This window comes from Chrysemys picta, chromosome 13 (genome assembly GCF_011386835.1).
Source record: "Chrysemys picta bellii isolate R12L10 chromosome 13, ASM1138683v2, whole genome shotgun sequence".
Lineage (NCBI taxonomy): Eukaryota > Metazoa > Chordata > Testudines > Emydidae > Chrysemys > Chrysemys picta.
This window is the reverse complement of record NC_088803.1, coordinates 4,875,539-4,898,437: the sequence shown is the minus strand read 5'-3', so window position 1 is coordinate 4,898,437 and position 22,899 is coordinate 4,875,539. Positions and strand designations below refer to the sequence as shown.

General features: G+C 50.1%; 2 gene segments (V, D, J or C); one reads left to right on the top strand and one right to left on the bottom strand.

The window, feature by feature from the left end:
• The window catches only part of LOC122173242 (Ig mu chain C region secreted form-like), a 1,717,225-nt gene that overhangs the window by 212,705 nt on the left and 1,481,621 nt on the right, over positions 1-22,899 (bottom strand).
• LOC135975399 (T cell receptor delta constant-like) lies at positions 8,431-16,610 on the top strand. The segment is given in 6 exon segments: positions 8,431-10,260; positions 11,054-11,332; positions 11,716-11,784; positions 13,032-13,100; positions 14,154-14,269; positions 15,637-16,610. Coding segments are annotated over 5 exon segments (528 nt in total).

The window sequence follows — 22,899 nt, the reverse complement described above, 5'->3', positions numbered from 1 at the left end:
GAACGAAGTGTGTGTGTGATTGCATGTGAATGTTTTCATATCTCTTTGTATATATTTTAGTGTTTGCAAGCATGTGTTTGTGTATATATTTCTGGTGTGTCTGTGTTCCTGTGTTTACGTGTTGAGATGTGTCACTCTGTGTGTGTGTGTGTGTGTGTGTGTGTTTTTCTGTCTCTGGCACAGAAAAGGGGTCAGAAGAGCTCTTAGCACTGCAGTGTCTGATGTTCAGAGGAATTCCAGGGTGAATAATTAAAATCCATTTAGAAATGCTGCTGCCCTGCACATATTTATAATCCAGGAACCTGCATTTCTTCCCCTGACCAGTGTCTCCGCTGCTCCCATCACCGTGTCCCTTCCTGTCTGTGTCTGGTCAGCGCCCCCAGCCGGCGAACCGCCTCTGCTGCAGCTGCCAGGAAGGTTTTGTCTGAGCCCAGACTGGCTTCCCCTCGCTGGGTGTGTCAGTGTCTCTACACCGCGGTGCCCTCGGCTTTCAGGCTGTTCATGTGCAGGCAGAAAGTGGTGCTGTCCTTGAAGGCTGTAGATCTCCCCTGCAAGGAGGAGGCGTAACTGTGGATGGAGGGACCAACCTGGCCAGCCACTCCAGCCCCTTCCCGGGCTCCTGTCTGATCCAGCCCATCCAGGTGCTGCTAAGAGTGAACCCGCTGGTGGCACATTGCAGCATATCGGACTCTCTGGGCTTCTTCAGCGCTGGCCCCGACTGGCGCAGAACCACCTGCGAGCGGCCCCTGGGGGTGGGAGAGAAAAAAAGGAGAGATTGTAAATAAAGCTCAGTCACTGCATGAATAAAGCTCACTCAGCAGAGGAAACCATCATTAGCCTATGAATTTCAACTGGTGACCCCTAGTTCTTGTGTTATGAGAAGTAGTAAACAACATTTCCTTATCTACTTTCTCTACACTAGTCGTGATTTTAAAGACCTCAATCATATCTCCCCTTAGCCATCTCTTTTCCAAGCTGAAAAGTCCCAGTCTTATTAATCACTCCTCATACGGAAGCCGTTCCATACCTCTAATCATTTTTGTTGCCCTTTTCTAACCTTTTCCAATTCCAATATATCTTCTTTGAAATGGGGCGACCACATCTGCACACAGTATTCAAGATGTGGGTGCACCATGGATTTATAGAGAGGCAACATGATATTTTCTGTCCTATTATCTATCCCTTTCTTAATGATTCCCAGCATTCTGTTCGCTTTTTTGACTGCAGCTGCACATTGAGTGGCTGTTTTCAGAGAACTATCCACAATGACTCCAAGATCTCTTTCTGGAGTGGTAACAGCTAATTTAGACCCCTTCATTTTATATGTATAGTTGGGATTATACTTTCCAATATGCATTACTTTGCATTTATCAACATTGAATTTCATCTGCCATTTTGTTGTCCAGTCACCCAGTTTTGTGAGATCCTTTTGTAGCTCCTCACAGTCTGCCTGGAACTTAACTATCTTGAGTAGTTTTGTATTATCTGCAAATTTCACCAGATCACTGTTTACCCCTTTTTCTAGATCATTTATGAATATGTTGAATAGGACTGGGCCCAGTACAGACCCCTGGGGGACACCACTAGTTACCTCTCTCCATTCTGAAAACTGACCATTTATTCCTGCCCTTTGTTTCCTATCTTTTAACCAGTTCTTATGTTCTTAAGAAGCCTGGCAGATTTAGGAACCACAATCTCACTGGATTTCACTGGCGGCTGGATGCCCAGCCACCTACCTGTCTCTGTTCTTCTCTGTTCCTTGTCACCGGAACGTTTCAGCGACTCACAACCAGTCCTGGATTTCACCCTCTCAGTCCACACGTGAAGCAGGGAAGTCTCGTTAACCCCGCTTTACAAATGAGGAAATGAGGTCCAGAGTCACAAAAGTGGAAATTAACCAACTTGGCTAGGGGGTTTGGGCACCCACCACCCACTAACAAGAGTGGGAATTGTGCACGCAGAGCGCCTAGGTGGATTTACCCAACGGCAAGAGGGAGTGAGTGGGTGATTTAGGAACTGACCCTGCCACTCCTGTCCTGTCTCTAGGGCCCCAGGCAATTCGACAGACCAATGCACAGCTGTGCTGAGCTGAGCGTGTGGTCTCTCTGGGGTGTAAAGGGGACCCCTGTCCGAAGGGGACATCACCATATACTGAGCGCTCACCCTCTGCCGCCTCTAATAGCCACCCTGGGAAACCCTCATGCAAATCCCTGCCCCGAGGGCTCCTGTTAAATACCAACCCCTGGTTGTAGGAGCCTCAGTCTCTCCCCAGACACAGAACTTTCTGGTCCTGCCTTCTGGGGAGTTTTTCCATTAGCCGTCACCATGACACTGTCACTGCTCTTCTCCCTTTTCCTACTCGCCGCCCCATCAGGTGAGTGTTTCATGGGATCCTGAGAAACACCGAGGTGGGGAATGCACTGGTTCCAGGTGAGAGTCAGCTCTGTTCTCCTCTCCCCAGGTGTCCTCTCCCAGGTGCAGCTGGTCCAGACCGGCCCGGGGGCAGTGAAGCCCTCAGAGACCCTCAGTATCACCTGTAAGGTTTCTGGTGTCTCTGTCAGCAGCAACTATTGGGGCTGGGTCCGACAGCCACCGGGGAAAGGGCTGGAGTGGATGGGGCGCATCCGGAGCACTGCAGGCGGAGGCACCACAGATTACAGCTCGGCTTTCAGTAGCCGGATCACCATCACCAGGGACACCTCGAAGGACGAAGTCTATCTCCAGCTCCGCTCGCTGACAGCTGCAGACACCGGCACCTATTACTGCGCCAGAGACACAGTGACACAGAGCTGGGCGGGACTGGCACAAAAAGAGGAAGCGAGTTCCGTGCAGACACTCAGGGCCCTTTTACACAAACTTCCCTGCTCCTGGTAGAAGGGGAACGTTCACTCCCCTGGCCATTATTATCACTGGACAGGGGCTGTCACCTCAGAGAACCGAAATGGGTGATGGGAATGATCTACAGCCCTTTGGAACCAATGAAACTCTCGCCTCTGATTTCACACGGCTTCGGTTGTTGTGGCCTTAAGAAGGACCTACACGGTGAGAGCAAATCCACAACTGGAACCAATGCTCACAGATCCACTGGATTCAATATAGCAGCTACCCCTAGGTATGCCAGCTGACAATCTGGACCTTTTATTCAAACAGTTAAACACTCTAGTAAACACATGGGAGCTATTCGTCCAATGGGATTTGGGTGCCTAACTCCCTTAGGTTCCTTTGAAAATCCGAGTCTTTCATACGAAGAGGCGCCATCTATACATTTAGAACTAGATCATCGTCCCCTTCACAGCCGTGTCTTTTATTCTGGAAAGAATTAAAGCCTCTAGGCTCAGAGTGTAAAAGGTTCCAGAGCATTTAATATTCTAGTTAATATTGGATCCCTGCCCCCAAAGACTTTATTATCTAGGTAAAAAACAGGAGACAACAGATGGGAGATCACAAGGAACAAAGATAATATTAGTCAGCATGACAGGCACTGGCCACAGCAAACCACTGGTCTAACTGTTCTTTCTCTCTCCATCTCTCACCTCTACACAGACTCACAAACACACACAGACACGTGTCCCAGCGCAGCGTGCAGGGAAGGGTGAGCTGGAGTGTTTGTACGGGTGGGGGCGGGGGGTGAATCGCCCTTTCACTGAATTTCCGTAGTAGGTGGTTGCTCCACTAATTGCTGATACCCACCGCAGCCCCTGCCCGGGAGCCGCCCTGACAGATCCAGTTAATTCAGTGGCTGTCTATGTTGAACCCTGAGGTGGTACAGGTCAGTCTGAGGGAGTCTCCGGGCTTTTTCACATTCCCTCCGGACTCCAGCAGCTGGACTTGTGACAGGACACCTGGGAATAAACGCATCTTAAAATCATGTCAGTGTGAACTGCCAACCACACACCATTCCGCTGACTCGCTTCTCCACACAGGGGAGAAAATACCTTCCAAAGCGGCTGCAACGGAAGCTAAATGGAGCCACAGACTCATTATCGCTGGTGTGGGAGGGGAAAGGTCTCGGGTGGACTGGCTGGTAACTGCACAGACACAGGGGGCTGCAGATTCTCTCCGGGTGCAGCCCTGCAGAGAGAGATTTAAACAGGAAACGCTCACCGTTATTTGCGTATCCCCCTCCTTATACCAGACAAAGCTCCTTCCCAGGGGATGAGTTGATGATTCCCTTGTCACTGGGCTAGACGGATCATTGGTCGGACCCAGTCTGGCCGTTCTTCAGTTCTCATGATCTCACGTCTTGGTCTGAGGAGCCAAGAGTAGGAGCGAGACTCGTTACTGGAGAAAAAAAGATGGGAAAAGCTTTGAACTCCTTGAGGGTTTAACAGACTCTGGGCCTTGGCTGTTGCCTCGGCAACTTGCTAGATGGCGTATGCTCGGCCTACAGGCACAGCCCTGACACCCCTGAAGCGGGCACGACTCTCCTCTTCGCAGTCAGGGAAATGTCTGTAATTGCTGTCCGGGTTTGACAGCACGGAAAGGAGCCTGCCCCGCTCTGCCAGGCTTTCTGCGCTCTCACCTCCCCACTATTACAGGGACAGGCAAGAACCGGTATTGGAAAGGTGTTTGTTGGTGTCCGGTTCTCAGAAAAAAAAAAGCCGAGAGTCCTCGTCTTCCTGCTCTCCCCGCCCCCAGACATCCCCTTCCGTCTTTCTGATGTTGTTTTGAAAGCGCGGATTCCATATGTTCACTGCGTGTACAGCGTTCTGTTCCTGCATGGCATGACTGGGGCGCATCAGTCCGAGACCAGATCTATCGAAAGGGGAATGAGGGTCCCCAGGCGAGCAGCCAGCAGACAAGGTCTCCAGCCCTGCCCTCTCTGACCCTAATGAACCCTGACACCTCCTTTATGGGGCTGTGGCTTCTTTCTGCACGATCCCAATAAGCCCTAACAGACTTCCTCCCGGTACCCTTACTAGCCCACTGCCCTCAGCGCCAACCTTTGGGAGCTTCCTGTAATTAAGAGCAGCCGGTCCCCGGTTACTATGTTAAATAGCTGGATCTTTACCTCCCCCTGGGACAGCAGCAGAAATTCTGGACTGTGATTGCAGATGTGAGGTGGCTCCTTTAGCCATGAGGCCCCTTTGAAACTCCCAGACCTGCGCTAGGAGCTGAGTGATCTCTGCCAGGCCCCCTGACAGACAGGGGCAAAGGGGGCAATTGCCCAGGGGCCTCTCAGCCCAGCGCGGGCACTCAGGTCAGTGGGGACAGTCACGTGACTAAAGGTCCTAAGATCGGGGTCATTGGAACTGCTCAGAGAGAGACTGAGGCACTGGGAGAAGCAGACGTGGATTGGAGAGAGATGGGGGCAGGAAAGACACAGAACGCGACTCCCACTGGAAAAGATAGAGCCTAATCCTTCTGTATCAGAGGGGTAGCGGTGTTAGTCTGTATCCACAAAAACAACCAGGAGTCTGGTGACACCTTAAAGACTAACAGATTTATTCGGGCATAAGCTTTCGTGGGCAAAACACCCCCTTCTTCAGATACAGATACACCGACAAGGAGAGCGGGGTACCCCGGAGATAGATTCTGGCCCTTCTCTCAGCCACACACAAAGAAACTGAGTTCGCTCTAGGAAATAATTGGAGTCACTTATAAGAAGGGGGATATGCAAATAGGGGTGAGAGTTTCCTGTTTAAAGCTGTCTCTCTCACTTCCACGGCTGCACCTGGACAGACAATCTGCAGCCTCTGTCTCTGGGCAGTCACCAGACAACCCCCCTGAAAACTCTCCTCTCCAAACACAGGGACAATGAGACTTTGGTTGTATGTCGTTCTCATTGCAGCAGTGTTTGAAGGTATTTTCTCCCTTGCCGTGTGTTGGATAGTCAGGGGATTGTTATTCTGTTTCCCTACATACTCATGTTCCCCGTCATTCATCTTTATCCCCAGGTGTCCGGTCCCAGGTGCAGCTGGTGGAGTCTGGAGGGGATGTGAAAAGGCCCGGAGACTCTCTCCGCCTCTCCTGCAAAGCCTCCGGCTTCACCTTGAGCAGCAACTGGATGCACTGGGTCCGTCAGGCCCCCGGGAAGGGACTGGAGTGGATCGCCCGGATTCACGGTTCTAGCATAAACTACAGTGACTCAGTAAAAGGCCGATTCACCATCTCCAGGGATGATTCCAAGAGTGAGCTGTATCTGCAAATGACCGGCCTGAAGCCCGAGGACACCGCCCGGTATCACTGTGCGAAGACACAGTGAGGGGAATCCCGATACTGCTAATACAAAAACTCAAACTGCAGAATCTTCTTTCTGCCATGCGCCGCGTGGGGGCAGCACTTCCACAAACCATCCAGCCCTGGGCACAGGAACGGGATCTACAACCAGAGCGAAAAAACCCTCTCGTCAGGTTTGAGATCTCTGTATTCATATACGATCACGTGTCCATAAAAACTGCCACAACTTGACTATCACATGCTTACACTGGCGCTCATCAGACACTGAAGTAAAACTGCAGACTGCACAAGAGAAATATTTGGGGGACCAATTGTTCAGTGTGAGAATCAGAACTTGGGCTTCCAAAGCTGCCTAAAAGTGATGACTGTGCAAATGCTTTTGTTGTTTGTTGGGGGATGGGTAGAATTGCTCTCAAATCCCTCTGAAAAACAATAAGATGCCAGGGTCGATCTAACACACACTTCAAAGGGTACATCAGGCTCCAAACACCTCTAGACTCAACAGAAAAACAGATTTTCCCCCCGATTCTTCCCTTTTCACTTCTCTCTAAGGGCCTGACCCACAGCCCCCTAATGCCAGAGGTGGGTCTTTCCATTCCCTTCACCAGACTGTATCTTAGCCCTTACAGCTGGAGGGATGGGAGGGGATTCAAGGGAGCTCTTGGTGAACCTGTATGGTCAGATGGCCTCGCACTCGCTGGGTGCTGCCCAGACACAGAGTTCGCACCAGTCCGACTCCCTCCCTTAGAGCCACTGGCCAAATAACTCCAAGCATTCAGGGAAAGGTTTTGTGTCTCCTATAAGTGGGGGATATTCAAATAGGGGTGAGAGTTTCCTGTTTAAATCTGTCCCTCTCTGCCCAGGCTGCAGCCAGAGACAATCCGCAGCCCTCTGGTGTCTATGCAGTTACCAGCCAAACCCACCTGATAAGTTTCCCCTCCAAAACCAGGAAAAATGAGACTTTGTCTCCATTTCGTTCTCATTGTAGCAGCTCTGGAAGGTATGTTCTCCCCTGAGTGCCCTGAAGAATATTGAGTTGCTGAATATAACATCAATATGCTTTAAAGTGCCTTTATTTACAGGTGGCCGGCCCCAGGTCCAGCTGGTGGGGTCTGGAGGGGGAGTGGAAAAGTCATCTTTGGAGACTACTGGATAAGCTGGGTCTGTCAGGTTCCTGGCAAGGGCCTGGAGTGGATCTAAATAAATATGTGGAGATATACCTATCTCCTAGAACTGGAAGGGACCCTGAAAAGTCATTTAGTCCAGCCACCTGCCTTCACTAGCAGGACCAAGTACTGATTTTTGCCCCAGATCCCTAGTGCCCCCTCAAGGATTGAATTCACAACCTGGGGTTTAGCAAGCCCATGCTCAAACCACTGAGCTATCCCTCCCCCCAGCCTTGTATAAGCTACTGGGCCGGCAGTACTGTACATTACGCCAGCTCGATCCAAGGCCGATTCACCATCTCCAGGGACAATCCCAACAACCTGCTGTATCTGCAAATGAGCGACCTGGAACTCCAGGACACTGCCCTGTTTTACTGTGTGTGACGAAGTGGGACTGTTCTTAATGTTTTCCTCAGTTTCCCCTATGCAGTTCTTAAGTATGCTCAGCCCGCTACCGGCCTGGGGTTCTCTTCACCCAGGCCGGGTTCCCTTCCAGCCTGGGATTCCCTTCACCCAGGCCGGCAGCGGGCTGAGCGGGGCCGGCGGCCGGGACCTCCGCGTGCCATTAAAAATCGGCTCGCGTGCCATCTTTGGCACACGTGCCGTAGGTTGCCGACCCTGTCCTACAAAGTCCTTCACTTGTGGTGTGAGGAGAGTCTGAGATATTTAAGTGCCTATAGAGGCAGATAGGAGCCTGGAAATGGAGTTTTAAAGGTATTTAGGTGCCTAAAGAGGCAGATAGGGGCCTTTGTAAACTCCATTAGAAACCTACGTGAGTTAGCTGCCTAATTGCCATTGCCATTAAAAAAAAGTAAGAGAAATTAAATATTCTGAGGTAGAGAATCATCTTTGCAGCGTGTTGATCTACACTTGTTCATTTGATCAGAGGGGACGAGGCATTGGAAAGCTTTTTCTCTCACACCACTGCCTACCTTTAGACCACCTTTACCGCAACTTTGGCTAATAAGTTTTTCTGTCCCATCTTGACTACATGCTTTCTTTGCACAAAGCAGCTTTCCCCCTGTGCCAGCGATTCAATTGCACTGTTTAAACCCACAAAGTCGTCTTGTGCCAAGTAACTCCCTCCCCCTTAGATATGCTGTACGCTAGGTCTGGAAGTATGAGAACTGGGATTCTAGACTCTTTCCAAAGAGAGAAGGAGGAGGATCCGTGCCCCAGGGAACACACATTGTAGAAATAGACAGACAAGTTAACAAACAGAGGGTGGGTAGAGGAAAGATTTGCAACCAGCATGGAGTTGTATTAACAAATGTTATAGAAATACGGTAACAGCATTATAGTGAGATTGGGTTCAATTTCACCACTTCATACTTCCTCTTGAAACATTAACCTGGTAGGTTCAGGGTAATGTTGCTGGGACTGCAATTAAGGATTTGTGTTACACTGTTGGAGGAAGACAGAAGATCCCTGTGAGGTAGCAGTGTGAGATATCAGACTTGACTACCTTTATCCGGATTGAAACAATTGTTTTCTTTGTGGAATCTTATGCATTAGGTGAATTGTCTTTGTATAATGGAGATCTGCCTACCAGACTACAAGTGCATTAGCAGTGCAAACCATGCTATGCTGCCAGAAACCAAAGGGATTCTTCTGATAGAAGAAGAAGAAGAAGAAGATGGAAAGTTGACCAGCGAAGCATTTCAGAGCGAGGCTTGCTGCACTTCCAAGGAAGCATTCACCCACATGGGCAGCTCCAAGTAACAGCTCATTTCTCTGGACTACAATTCTGAGAAGTGTTGAATCCCCTCGGAGCTACAGGGACAGTTTATGTAAAGAGGTTTAGCACGGTGACTGGGATATACACACACACACAGTGATACAGACACCATAGAGCCCTGCACAAAAACCTTGAACATAACAAGCACATTTTTTTCTCAGGCAAACGTCTCGCCCTTGGGTTTTTTGCCATTTTCAGAGGAAGTTACATGAAAAGACAGAAGAAAGGGCCAGGAAATGTTTCTCAATGTTTTTGCAAAAAAAAATCTTAATTATGATTGACTCTTTTCAATCCCTTGTTTTTCATTTTTTGTGAAGGAAAAGGGAGAGATTATGCATATGTTATTGCGTTGGTTTAATGATAATATTTTAAATTGTTCTTTTACCTTTGCACATTTCTTTATATGCTGTCGAGTGCACATGTCTAATTATCTATACAGGGTTTTATTCTCATTAGTTAAATTAAAGAAGGAAAACATCCATAACTATTTTTATTATTTTCAGAACGGAGGGTCACCTTGCTACATGGTCCCACATACGGCATGTTGCTGTTCTTTGGGACCCCTAATCAATCCTCCTCAACCCACTGGCAGATCTTGGCTTTGAGGAACGGAATTTGTTTCTGAAAGCAGGAAATTTTGGGAGTCAAGCATCAAAATTCTTCTGTAAGGCCCTGATCCTACAGAAACTGAGCACGTGTTTCAGTTTACACATTGGAATAGACGCACTGAAATGTTAATAGGGCTATCCAGCGGGACAGATCCTCAGCTGGTGTAAATTTTCATATTGGCTTCAAAGGTGCCAGGACCCTTTACACCAACTGAGAATCTGCCTCAGGGTGGAGGAAGTTGAGCATGTTTGTAAGTCTTTGCAGGACCAAGGATTCCATATTTTAATTATAAAGGCTCGAAGAGACAACAAAAATCACGCCTCTTTGAGCTAATTTTCTTGTTCTGCAGCTAAAATATAAATCACCTTTTGCATGGAAAAGGTTTTTGGTTTAGCACAAGATTACAGCAGAAACTGGAGATGAATAATTAATCTAACCCAGACTCAGACTAAAATAAATACACCCTAGCAGTTGTTTCAATTTTCTCTAGAGAGGTTCTTGCACAGCTGTATAGCACTGTGGACTCCGATGCTGTCTTTAAAGGGACCAAAGTCTCTCTAATACCAAGTAAGTGACTTAACCTTAATGCTCAGGAAAGGGTGTTTGAAAACTTTACATTTAAGAAAAAGTAATTTATTAAAGATTTTTGAAGGCATATTGAAGGTGAGATTAAAAATAACCCTGTGACTATGCAGGGATTCTTATTGTCTGTGCTGGTAGTGGTGGTTTTGAGCAATGCACACTTCAGATCCAGAGACAATAGGTCCTTCTGGAAATGTGTGTGTATAAATTCCCAGCTGCTGTCTGACTTTCAGTGACAGTTGGACATTCCTTCTTTCTAGCAGAGAGAAATTACATGAAAAATATAGTTAAAATAGTCATGTGGTGTTCTGCAATTTTAATTCATTTTTCCACTGCAATCTTCTAAAAATATTCTATTGAAAGGTTTCAACATTCATATTAAGTTCATACAAAAACTTGTTGTTAAGGTAGTTTTATAATTGCAGAAACAAACTTTCAAAAGTTAGCAAATGCCAGAATTAAGGTTGTTTGGGCAAAATTAACACTTTCTCCTTATGCTACAACTTCTAATGAAATGATCACATGCTATTTTCCCCTACAACTCCCATTTTTAAGTTCCTATTATTATTATTACTAAAATCCTGGCTTCAAATGAGACTTAAGGAGCTCAGTCTATTCAGTTTATCAAAGTCTAGATTAAAAGAGGACTATATCATGTACTTATCAAATAGGTACTCTCTAGGTACCCACGTACGGCAAAGATCATTGCTTTTAAGGCAAGAAGGGACCATTATGATAATCATTTAATTAAATTTCAACCACAATATTACCTTTCCAGGAGATCAAACACCTTCCAAGCCCTCCATCTGCATTATGGAGTCAGAAAATGAGAGCATTGCTGCTTGCCTGGCGAAAGATTTCTACCCTAAAGAGCTGAAGATATTCATGAATTCTAACAGTGAAATTATATATGAAGCAACAGCCCCGATCCTCACATCTAGTGGGAAATACAGTGCTGTCAAAATTGTCAAGTTCTCTTCAACTGAACTAGTGTCTTGCTACGTTCAACATAACGGCAAAATTATTAAGAAAACCCAAACAGCCGAGAAGCCGCCAGGTATGTTTTCAGGGTTTAAGGCTCAATAAGATAATACACCTTTGAGATTAATTCAGTTTTTATTTATCATATAGGATCACAGTGGAAGTTGGAATGGATTAGTGCATTCATCTAGTCCAGTATTCTGTCTCCAGCTGTTTCAAAGGAAATTGCAAGAAATCCTACATAAAATGTTTACTTAAGAAAATGTGTTGTGCCACTATTCAAGGACTCATATACTTCCAAAAAGGGCAGACTCTCTTTGACTTCACAGCACTATGGACCAGGCTAGAACTGTGCCCAGGGTGAATTTCCACGCTCTTGAATTTCAGATAGTTCAGTGGGATTATTATATATCTGTATAAATCATTTATTTTGGGTGCAGTTTGCTGTCTTTCTTTTAGATTTCACATCTCCTGCTCCAACGATCATTGTGCCCGAGCCGTGCAACATTTCAACCCCCAGCCTCGAAGGTTAGTACCCAAATGAGTGATTAACAGACCTACACTGCTGTGTGGAAGGGGAAACTGAGGCACTTTGCCTCATGGCATTGGTGGCTAAATGCCAAGACACCTTCATTTGAACAGATACTGCTATCTGCATTCTGTTAGTAATACAACACCCCGACATGTTTTCAGGCACCTGGGGACCAGGAACTCCGGACCTTGCAAGAACACCTATGAATGACATCCTAGGGTTTAAAGGTACTGGCAGGGGGTGTGACCAGAGACAAACAGGGATTTAACATGTACTGCCTCCACCATGGACAGTGTCCAAGATTCTGGCAGTAAGTTCAGGAGGAGGATGTGACGTTGCATTCCATATGTTTTACTGTGACGGGTTCAGTCAGAGAGATCGCCTTGGAACTGTAACCTGATGTGCTGAGATTACCTCTGAGCCCATTTTCCACTGCCAGCCTGGGACTCCAGAACCCTGCCTTGTTGAGCCAGACATGTTATCCTGCTGTAGCACAGACCCAGGGGCTGGGCCATGGCCCCAAAGCTGCAGACTTTAACTAAAAACAGCTCAGCAGGTCACCTATCTCCAGCACCTGGACACCCAGTTCCCAATGGGATCCAAACCCCAAATGAATCTGTTTCACTCTGTATAAAGCTTATACAGGGTAAACTCATCAATTGTTCGCCTCTATAACATGGAGGGAGAGAGAGAGAGATGCACAGCTGTTTGCTTCCCCCAGGTATTAATCACTTACTCTGGGTTTATTAATAAACAAAAATGATTGTATTAAGTATAAAAAATAGGATTTAAGTGGTTTCAAGGAATAACAGCCAGAACAAAGTAAGTCACAAAGCAAAATAAAACAAAATATGCAAGTCTAAGCCTAATACATTAAGAAACTGATTACAGGTAATATCTCACCCTCAAAGATATTCCAATAAGCTTCTTTCACAGACTAGACTCCTTCCTAGTCTGGGCCCAATCCTTTCCCCTGGTACAGTTCTTGTTACACCCAGCAGACATCTCAGGTGGTAAGCAGGGGTTTTCTCATAACCGGCATCCCCCTTTGTCCTGATACAAGAATGATCCATGCACACAAATAGAAGGAATATATTCTGTAGGTTATAACCTTCATTATGATAACTTACAAGAGACCTTTTGAATAAAGCATTTTCCAGTTACATCAGATTCACACTCCTAAGCCTATTTCCATCAAACATATGGAGTGCAACGTCCCAGCGGTTTACTGTCTTTCTTTTAGATTTCACATCTCCTGCTCCAACAATCCTCGTGTCCGAGCCGTGCAACATTTCAACCCCCAGCCTCGAAGGTGAGTACCCAAACGAGTGATTATGTTGCTGCAAGACTTTATGGCCAACAGGCAACTTGTGAGATGGGGCGGGGGGGGGCGGGAGCTATTGACTTCAACGTCAGCTGAGAATCTGGCCCTTGCTGTGTCTGGTAATTGAACGGTAAAGAACGTAGGACCAGGTTGTCCAACCTTTACTGGTGTTGGCGAGCAGCTGGTCACACAAGTGGACCCATTGCTGTGAATGGGGAGAGGTGCTGAGCAATGGTGAGCAGGGGTCCTGCAGTCTGGCTCCGAGAGTCCTGCTCCCATTGACGGCAACGGCCCCGGACTGAGAAACAAACATCTCCCCTGTGGTCTATTGCTACCATACGTTGTTAACTCCTTCCACATGGGCCCACTGCCCACTGACATCAATGACATCATCACATTCTTCTTCTCCTTCTCTTAGCATTTTGCATTGCAGAAGAGAGCTGCAACTTGCCAGCTCCACTTCCTTACTCCTGCTCTCTAGCACAGAGAGAGGCTTGGAAGGATTCGATTGTTTATCAGTAAATGTTGATAAACATCAGTTCACCTCACACACAGAAATCAACAACAGAACTATTTCTACTGATAGCAATTGAAATGTACAAAGTAAGGGAAGCAACATAAGAAAAATGCTGCATGAGAATGTATTAGAGTTTGACTTACGGGTATTTACTTGGTATATTTTGACATATAATATTGACAATCTGTGTTTTAATGGTTATAAAGCTTTAATTTATTGAATCTCAAAATATACTGTCATTGAATAATTATTGTCTGACCCCCAGTCATTTCATACAATTGTGAAAAATATAAATAAATAGAAATAGAAAAAAAGCCATTGATGTTATCGGTCTAAATTATTTAAAATTATTAAATTATTTTAAAATATTAAAAAATATTAAATTTTTGAATTAAAAATTGTATTCTGACAAGTCTCTCTCTCTCTCTCTCTCTGTATATATATATATAATTAATGGTTATATTTGGCTTTGTGCAAATATGAATTTTCATGGGCAAACTACAGCATTGTTTCATATTTTATAGATCCGAATGAGGAGAAAAACACAAAGACGCTATCCGCTGCCCTGCTGGGTTTGGAAATTGTGCTTGCAAAGAGCATCGTCTTTAATGTGCTCATGATTGCAAGATTAGTCTTTGAGGTACGTGATACTTTGCGGTGCAGACCGGGCTCTGGCATTTTTATCACAATGTCGGCTAATAGCGCCTAGGGCAGGTTTTTTAACATACTAGTAAAAATGTAGCTGGAGCCTAAGTCCTGCCTACACTGGCAGGAAGAGAAGAGGTAGGAGCAGAAGAATTGTTTTGTGGTTAGGGGCTTGGGTTCCGTTCCCGGCTTTACCATGTTCTCTGCAGGAGCGCCACCAGCTTTTTTGCCGCCCTAAGCAGCGGAAGGTCCCGCCCCCGAAATGCCGCCCCCAACAGAGGTGGCGGAAGATCCGGCCGCCGCGGTCGCCACCCCCCAAATGTTAGCGCCCCCGGCAACTGCCTAGGTCGCCTAATGGGTGTGCCGGCCCTGGTTCTGTGTCGGCTTGAGCAACTCCCACAGGTTCTCTAGAATGTTCTGCCTTTAGTCTCTCTCTGTCTTGGGTGTCCATCTGTAGGTGGGAATAACAGCATTCCCCTACCTCACCGAGGGCTTGGGAGGAGAAATACATAAAAGTTCTCAGCCATTACTATTGGAGGCTGTATAAGTACCGTAGGTTGACAGCATGCACACAGTTGTACCATTAGTCAGGAATGGTGGTTTGCAGTGTTGTAGTAGCCGTGTTGGTTTCAGTATATTAGAGAGACCAGGTGGATGAGGTAAAATCTTTTGTTGGACCAACTTCTGCTGGTGAAAGAGACAAGCTTTCAAGCTACCCAGAGCTCTTCTTCAGGTCTCTTTCTCCAACAGAAGTTGGTCCAATAGAAGATATTACCTCACCCACCTTGTCTCTATGAAATAATAGGACATTTCTCAGAATGGTTGTGTAATCAGAGATCTCCTGTCTCTCGTGTGGAAGTTTATATTTATTAGTATTGCACTAGTGCCTAGTATAGGGCCAGCTGAGGTGAGGGATCCATTATTCTGGGCACTGCTCAGACACAGGATGAGAGACAGTCCCTGCCTATTGCTGACAACTGAAATAAAGAAAACAGAGAAAAGGATCAATATACCCACTTTTCCCAGGGTCCTGGTGGATTCTCCATCACTGAAAATTTTTAAACCGAGATTGCAAGCTTTTCTAGAAGATCTACTCTAGGAATTATTGTGAGGCCGTTTTCTGGCCTGTGTGACACAGGTCAGACTAGAGGATCACAATGCTCCCTTCTGGCCTTGGAATCTGTGAATCTCTTCTTCTGTAATTGATTCACATGTGAAACTCTCACAGATGTCACTATAACTTCAGCACCTCTATGATTAATATGCAATTGGGATTTGCCATGTGGAAAAGACCAGATAGTTTTGCTGTAATAAAATAAATGAACATAATAATTAATAACAATGTCCTTGTTGTTGTTCTAGGTTTGCAAGAAGGAGCGAGGAAGGACCTGAGAACTAAAGCAAAATTTCTGTCATCTTTGTTTCTATTAATTATATCCACTGCTTTTGATACTGACAATTACTCTGCATTTATTGTTGCTGTGAATAGATTTTTAACAAGCTAATTTTGCTTAAAGAATTGTAAAGTTACAATAGTGACTTCAGCATTAAGACGGGAGGAGAGTTTCTATTTTAAAGTTTATTTTGTATTCCCTCAAAACTTTCCCTGCCCCTTGGAAAAAAATCTTATCTTTAGTGCAAATCTCCCATGTTTCTTAGGCTAGAATAGGATGTTTGCCAACTAAATTATACTGATTGTGCAAGAATTTTTGGAAGAGTAGACTTTGAAAGATGATGGGCTTTTTAAAAATCTCATCTAACTTTTTTGAATTCATGTATTTTCCTTGCCTATTTTTAAATGATAGCAATGTTGTGTGTTTTGGTGCATGTTGCTTACACAATAAAAAAATGTTGCACAATAAGAGTTGTTTCTTTTAACAATATTGAATGATTTGAACCTATAAATGGCAGAGAGGCTTCTCTCTCCAGAGGTGCTAGCTCCCATCCAGCCCCATGTTGTGGGAGAGACTGGTTCGGGGGGGCAGGGAATGGAATATGGGCCTTTCCTCTCTAGGGGCGCCAGCTATCATCTCGCCCCAAGGCAGGGAGACTGGCTGGCTCCGGGGGTGGGGAATGAAATACAAGACCTTTCCCAGCTCAGGGTGTTGGTTCTGATTTCATCTCAGGTCAGAGAGATTGGCTGGGGTGAGTAAATAGGCTACAGGTCTCTCTCTTTTAGGACATACCAGTCTGGCTGCACACTGCAGGGACTAGATGTGGGGCAAAGGTGGGAGTGAGGAAATGGGATTTGGAGACTATTTCAAAAAATGAATATAAAGAAATGTGTTAGTTTTTCCTTCTGCTCCATGAATAAAATGATGCTTCTGCTCTCTAAACCAGCGTCCATGAAACTCAGAGTGTTATGCAAATTGTGTCACTAACGGAAGGAAATTAATAAAATAAAAAGGTTCATGGATATTAGAAAAAAAACACGCCTGGAAAGGCACTGGAATGGGTATCAACCATTAGCTATTGGGCCAGAGATACAAAACATTACGCTGCTTCAGTGAAAGGCCGATTCACCATCTCCAGGGACAATCCCAACAACTTGTTGTACTTGCATATGACTAACCTTAGACCCGAGGATGCTGCTGAGTATTACTGTGGTTGGACACAGTGTGCAGAAGGCACTTGGAGCTCTAGTTCCTTGGCCACATGTATCATGTCCTTTTTCTGGTGGCTCAGCCACAAAAGGGGGACAAGAGCTCACTACTGCTACCATCTGAGGGAGTTGCTGGGTTGAGATCAGCTGGTAGAAGGAGGCAATAGCCCAAGAATCTGGGACTTCAAGCCCCTAGAGTGACCTCTTACCTTTATAGACCCCCCCCCCCCCCATCATACACAGCTATTTTAAATTTCAGCGGGATAGTAAAGAGACCCCTTTTCGACCCTTCACCACACAAGAGAAAGCCGGCAGCATTTGTCATTAACTATTTATTTCTCCTCTCCTGGCTCCCAAACTGTTTCTCCTCCCTACTGCCGCCAGCCACCTTCGAGTTCTCCCTCTTCTCTCCCCGGCTCTGCTCACTTGAGTGCAGCAGCTCAGCGGATGGTCCAGCTTTACTCCTTCACTTCCATTCTTCTCCCCTTCTTTGGGTGGCTGCATTCGCCATTGAGCAGGCTGATGGAAATCCCTGAGTGCTCGGCCTAGGCCAGGGGTCTCCAACACGCGGCCTGCGGGGCTATTTCTCTGGGTAAGCGGCTCCAGGCCAGAGCTCAATGGCGTCCTGCACCCTAACCCCCTGCCATGAGCCCCCTGCCTGCACCCCACACCCCAACCCTCAGCCACACCTCGCACTCCCTCCTGCACCCCACCCCCAACCTCCTACCCTGAGCCTCCTGCCTGCACCCCACACCCCAACCCCCTGCCACACCTCGCACTCCCTCCTGCACCCCACACCCCAACCCTCTGCCACACCTCGCACTCCCTCCTGCACCCCACACCCCAACCCTCAGCCACACCTCGCACTCCCTCCTGCACCCCACACCCCAACCCTCAGCCACACCTCGCACTCCCTCCTGCACCCCACACCCCAACCCTCAGCCACACCTCGCACTCCCTCCTGCACCCCACACCCCAACCCTCAGCCACACCTCGCACTCCCTCCTGCACCCCACACCCCAACCCCCTGCCATGAGCCTCCCGCCTGCACCTCAACCCCCTGCTGCACCCCAACTTCCTATCCTGAGCCCCCTTCTGCATCCCCCACCTCTTCTGCACCCCAACCTCCTTCCCTGAGCCCCGTCTGAACCCCAACTCTCTGCCACACTTCACACTCCCTCCTACACCCCACCCCCAATCCCCTGCCCTGAGCCTCCTGCCTGCACCCCAACCCTCTGCCACACCTCACACTCCCTCCTGCACCCCAACCCCTTGCCCTGAGCCCCCTGCAGCTCAACTCCTGCCCTGAGCCCTCCCGCACCCCTTCTGCCTCCTCTGGGCCAATGAAGTAGTCCTCAGGCGGCCGTCATGGTCATTTGAGTTTGAGACCCCTGGTCTAGGCTCACAGGCCCAGCAGCTAAAGCCAAGCCCCACTGAGAGCAGGGGGAGATTAGCCTGGAGTGTCAGGAGTGGAGGCTTGGCCCATAGGGACCCAGGCACTGCCGCTGCTGCCACCTTCGTGGTGAATCCTCCAACGCCTCGCCAAAGGGCTCTTCCCCATTCTGCAAACTGGCCTCCCGGGCTGACTGTCTAGGAGAACAGAAACCCTTTGTTAGAGCCGGAGAGGCTCTTGCCACGGCTCCCTGAGGGTCACAGTCAAACACCTGCGAGTCTCTAGGAGGCTCTCAAGCAGTTCCCTGCTCAGGCACTTGGCACCCACTAGCAATGGTCTCTGACAGCGGCATTGCCAAGGGGAGCTCAGCAGAGGGTCCCTTCTATGGCTTCCTGAGTGGGAGGGAGGTTGGTCTGGTCATTTAAGGCCTAGTGTCAGAGTCAGGGCTCCTGGGTTCTCTGACTTTGGAAGTGGCTGGAGTCTAGTGGTTGGAGCTGGACTGGTAGCAGTCCCACGCTTCCTTCCTGCCTCTGTCAGGGACGTCGTGGGTGACCTTGCAGCCAGTTGCTTTCTATCCCTATGCCCTAGCGAACAGGGATAATACTGACCCCCCTCAGAGGGGCTGGCAGGGGCAAAGTGGGGCTCCAAGTGGCCCTCCCTGAATGTTTCAATCACTTGATGGTGGCAGCGCTACTAAGGCAAGGAAGGAATTGGAGCCTTGGGGAAGTTTTTAACCTAAGCTGGTAGAAATAAGCATAGGGGGTCTTTCATGCAGGTCCCCACATCTGTACCCTAAAATTCAGAGTGGGGAGGGAACCCTGACATGCGCTGACCTTAGAACCTAACCCCCACGTAAGATGTGACTCCACTGTATTCATTTTTGATAGTTTAGCGACGCTCCAGGGGGAGGGGAGGTGGGAGGGGCTGGCCTCTCCTTTTGCCTCTCAGTTAGGGCTCAGTCTATAGTCAGCTTGGCTTAGGGTGACCAGATCACCAAAGACAAATATCGGGACGCGGGGGGGGGGGGGGGGTGTGTGTGTGACGTGGGGGGGGCGTGGCGGGGGGCGGGGCCAAAAAAAAAAAAAAAAAAAAAACACCTTCCTCCGCAAGCGCTGGAGGGAGGCCCGGGAGACTCAGGGGAGCGCGGGGCCGGGGTAGTGAGAGTCCGGCCTGGCCCCGAGCAGGCAGGACTCAGTTGGGAGGTAGGGCGAGGAGGGGGGGCGGCCCACGGGGCCAGGCGGTGGCTGTTCTCACCCCCGGGCAGCGGGACTCGGGAGCAGCCGCTGCTGCAGCTCCCACTGCCGCGGGGGAGGAAGCGGCCATGGCGCTCCGCGGCTGCGGCTCTGGCGCCCCCGAACCCCCCGAGCCGGGGCCTGCTGCGGGGACCCAGCAGCGCGCACGGTACGCCCAGCCCCTGGCCAGTGTCTGGGCTGCTGCCCAGCTGGTGCTATCCTGCGGCGGCCCCGGAGTGGGGGCAGCAGGCCCCAGCCCCCCCGTCCCGCAGGGGAACGAACGGGGCTGGGCTGCCGATGCCTCCGCCCCGGGGCCGCCGCGCGATAGCACCAGCTGGGCAGCCCAGACGTGCCTAGCCAGGGGCTGGGCCCAGCGTACGCGCTGCTGCAGGCCCCGGCTCGGGGGGTTCGGGGGCGCCAGAGCCGCCGAGCGCCATGGCCGCTTCCTCCCCCGTCGCCTGGCCCCGCGGGTCGCCCCCCTCCTTTCCCACCACCCAACTGAGTCCTGCCTGCACTGGGACAGGCCGGACTGTTACTCACCCCGGCCCCGCGCTTCCCCTGCGTCTCCCGGGCCTCCCTCCAGCGCTTGCGGAGGGAGGGGGAATGGTGAGCCCGGGGAAGAGGCGGGGATTCGGGGAGGGAGCCAATCGGGGGAGGAGGGGGCGGAGTCGGGGCGGGGGGGGGGGGGCGCGAGCACTTCCGGGCTCGGGGCATTTCCTTGTTTGTCCGGTTGTCCCGACCGCATGTCGGTCGGGACGCGGGACAAACAAGGAAATATCGGGACGGTCCCGATAAAATCGGGACGTCTGGTCACCCTAGCTTGGCTAGGCCCCAGGCTGTGCAGCCCGGGGGAAAGCACCCTGTTACAGGCCTGTTCGTGGCCTGGGGTCCTTGCTCCCCATTTCACACCTGCTTTCCAGAGGGACTGAGGACACACAGGCCCCACTGACTGGAACTGAAGTTTGCTCGTTCTGGTGACTCTGACATTCAGAGGCTGACAGGTGTGGTGAGGGGGCTGGAGAAACCCCACTGCTGCAGGAAGTGGAGCTAGAGACCGGAGATGCCAGGTGATCAAGACTACCCAATGCTCTCTTCATGCCCCAGGGGCTGGAGTCTCCTGCCAGAAATGCTCTCAGGAGCCCAGGTTCGAGGACGTCTCTGGAGAGCCACTTCCTAGGAAGGAAACCTGGGTGGTAGGATGATGGAGAAGTCTCTGTCCCAGAACTGGGAGCCAGGGAGACGGGAAACTCCCAGACAGTCTATGCATCGGGGATGCCATTTCTCCCCCAAGAGACCCACACACCCCAAGGAGTAAATGGCTCTTACCTCCATGAAGGACTGGGGTCTTCCATCTAAGCCTCTTTGAGAGCCAGCATTGCTTGCTTGGATGGGACGAGGGGACCTGTCCCCACTGCTCCCTGACGTGGCTCAGCTACCGGATGCGCCCGTCTGGGAGGCTGTGCCAGATCCCAGGGCCTGGTAGACAGCTGGGAAGGAGGCTCCTATTCCTGTCATACCTAGAGACCCCATAGAAGGGCCAAGGGGAGAATAAAGGGCAGCAGATGAAGCTAGCCCTGAGCCTCTGTCCCACCCCCACCTCCTGAAAAGTGGAGCTTTCCGAGCTCCAGTGGGGCTGTGGCCCTGACACAAGGGCCTTTCTGCACCACATGGGCGCAGCGGGAATGGGAGGAAGGTAGACCAAGGAAAGGGGGGAGGGGAGCGGGTGCAAGGGAAAGAGGTCCTGCCCCATATGAAGGAATTTGGGGGGCAGAGGGAAGAACCCTGCTCCACAGAGAGGGGAGAGAGTTTCTGTGAGTGCCAGGGGGCTCCATTTCCCCTTCCACTAGCTCTCCCTCTCGCTCTCCCACTCTGAGGGAGGCCACTCCGGCTGGCCCGTCTGGTCTGGCCCAGAGTCTGCAGGGTAGCAGTGGGCCCACAATAGGGCTGGGCGGTTTTGATGGGGTTGGGACTCACCACCATGGCGCCTCCCGCTGGTCGCTCCGGGAATTAGCTCAGTCCATGGGGAACGCCCTCTGCTGGCAGCATCCCATCTGTCTCTTGTCCTCCGCTGGCATCTGGACCCACGTTGCTCACCGCTTGAGAGTCTCCTTCAGGCCACTGCCCCTCTAGCAGTGCCCACTAATCCATCCTCACCCCCACTCCAGGAGACAGGGGTTAGCAACAGTCCTTGCACCTGCCTCGGTGGCCAACCGCAACCCCCAAAGTCTAGCCCCTTGTCTCAAGGGCCGGTTACAATTTGTCTCGGCCATCAGATGGCCAGGTGCAGTACTGCCCAGCCCGAGATGCTGGTCTCCTGCTCTGGAAACAGACCTTCCCCCATGAAGTTCTGGGACAGACTACCTGTTGCTCTCCTGGGCAGCCATTATATAGGGCTTAGCCTAGCCTTGATTGGCTCTCAGTAGGCCCTTCCCTGATTGGCTGCTGGCTTGCATACCCATTCTGGCCTACTCTAGCCCCCTCTCACATGGGGGTGGGGCAGCTGCCCCACCACAAACCCTCTCCCTTAAAAATGCTCATGGGGGAGGGGAGGAAAGGGTTCCTATCGCCCCAGCTTCCTTCGCAGCGGGGCCTTCAGGGCATCTCTTTCCTCTTGCAGGTCCTCCAAAGTCTGGAGCCACCTGCTTCCCATCTCTAGGGTCTGGGTTCCCACTGTAGAACACCTGGTCCTACGTGGGGTCCTACTTCTGTTTGGGTTCCCACATGGGCCCTCCTGGCTCCTATGTGGGTTCCCTCATTTTGGTGGGGCCTCTCTGCCCCAGCCCCTTTCTCTCTAGGGGCCTCCGTCTTCACCACCTCTTCCCTGGGGCTGGTCTCTGACTGAGCCCTTGTCTCGGACACTTCCCCTTTCTGCCTCAGGGGACAGTGCCTCTTTAATGTCCCCCTTGGTGGCAATGGAAGCACTTTCTGGGTCTTTCCCCTGCGACGTCCCTTCTCCTGTTTGTTTGGGCCCGGGCCCTAGCCTTTCCTTCTGGGCTGGCCCGGGCCTTGGGAGTCCTGTAGGGGCACTCTCTCTTCAGGTGCCCTGGCTCCCCACAGACCCAACAAGCTGGGGACCCCCGTTACTCTCACAGGGGGTGCCTTTTCTGGGTGGGGCCTCTCTGCCCCCTCCCAGTAGGGACTCTCCCTCCTTTAGTGTCCCCATCACCTATAGGTGAAGCAGTTCAGCATTCCCGGTCCCGGCCTCTCGCCCTCGGTGCCGTATCTCTTCTTTGGTCTGGTGCCGACCTCCACAGCAGCCAGAACAACTCCCTCTGCTGCCCGGCAAGCCGAGCCACCCAGGCCCTCCAATAGAAGTCTCTTTTCTCCACCATTTTGTATCTCAGTGTGGCACAATCTGCCTAGTCCGCTGGATGGTGTCCTTTTTCAGGCCACTGCCC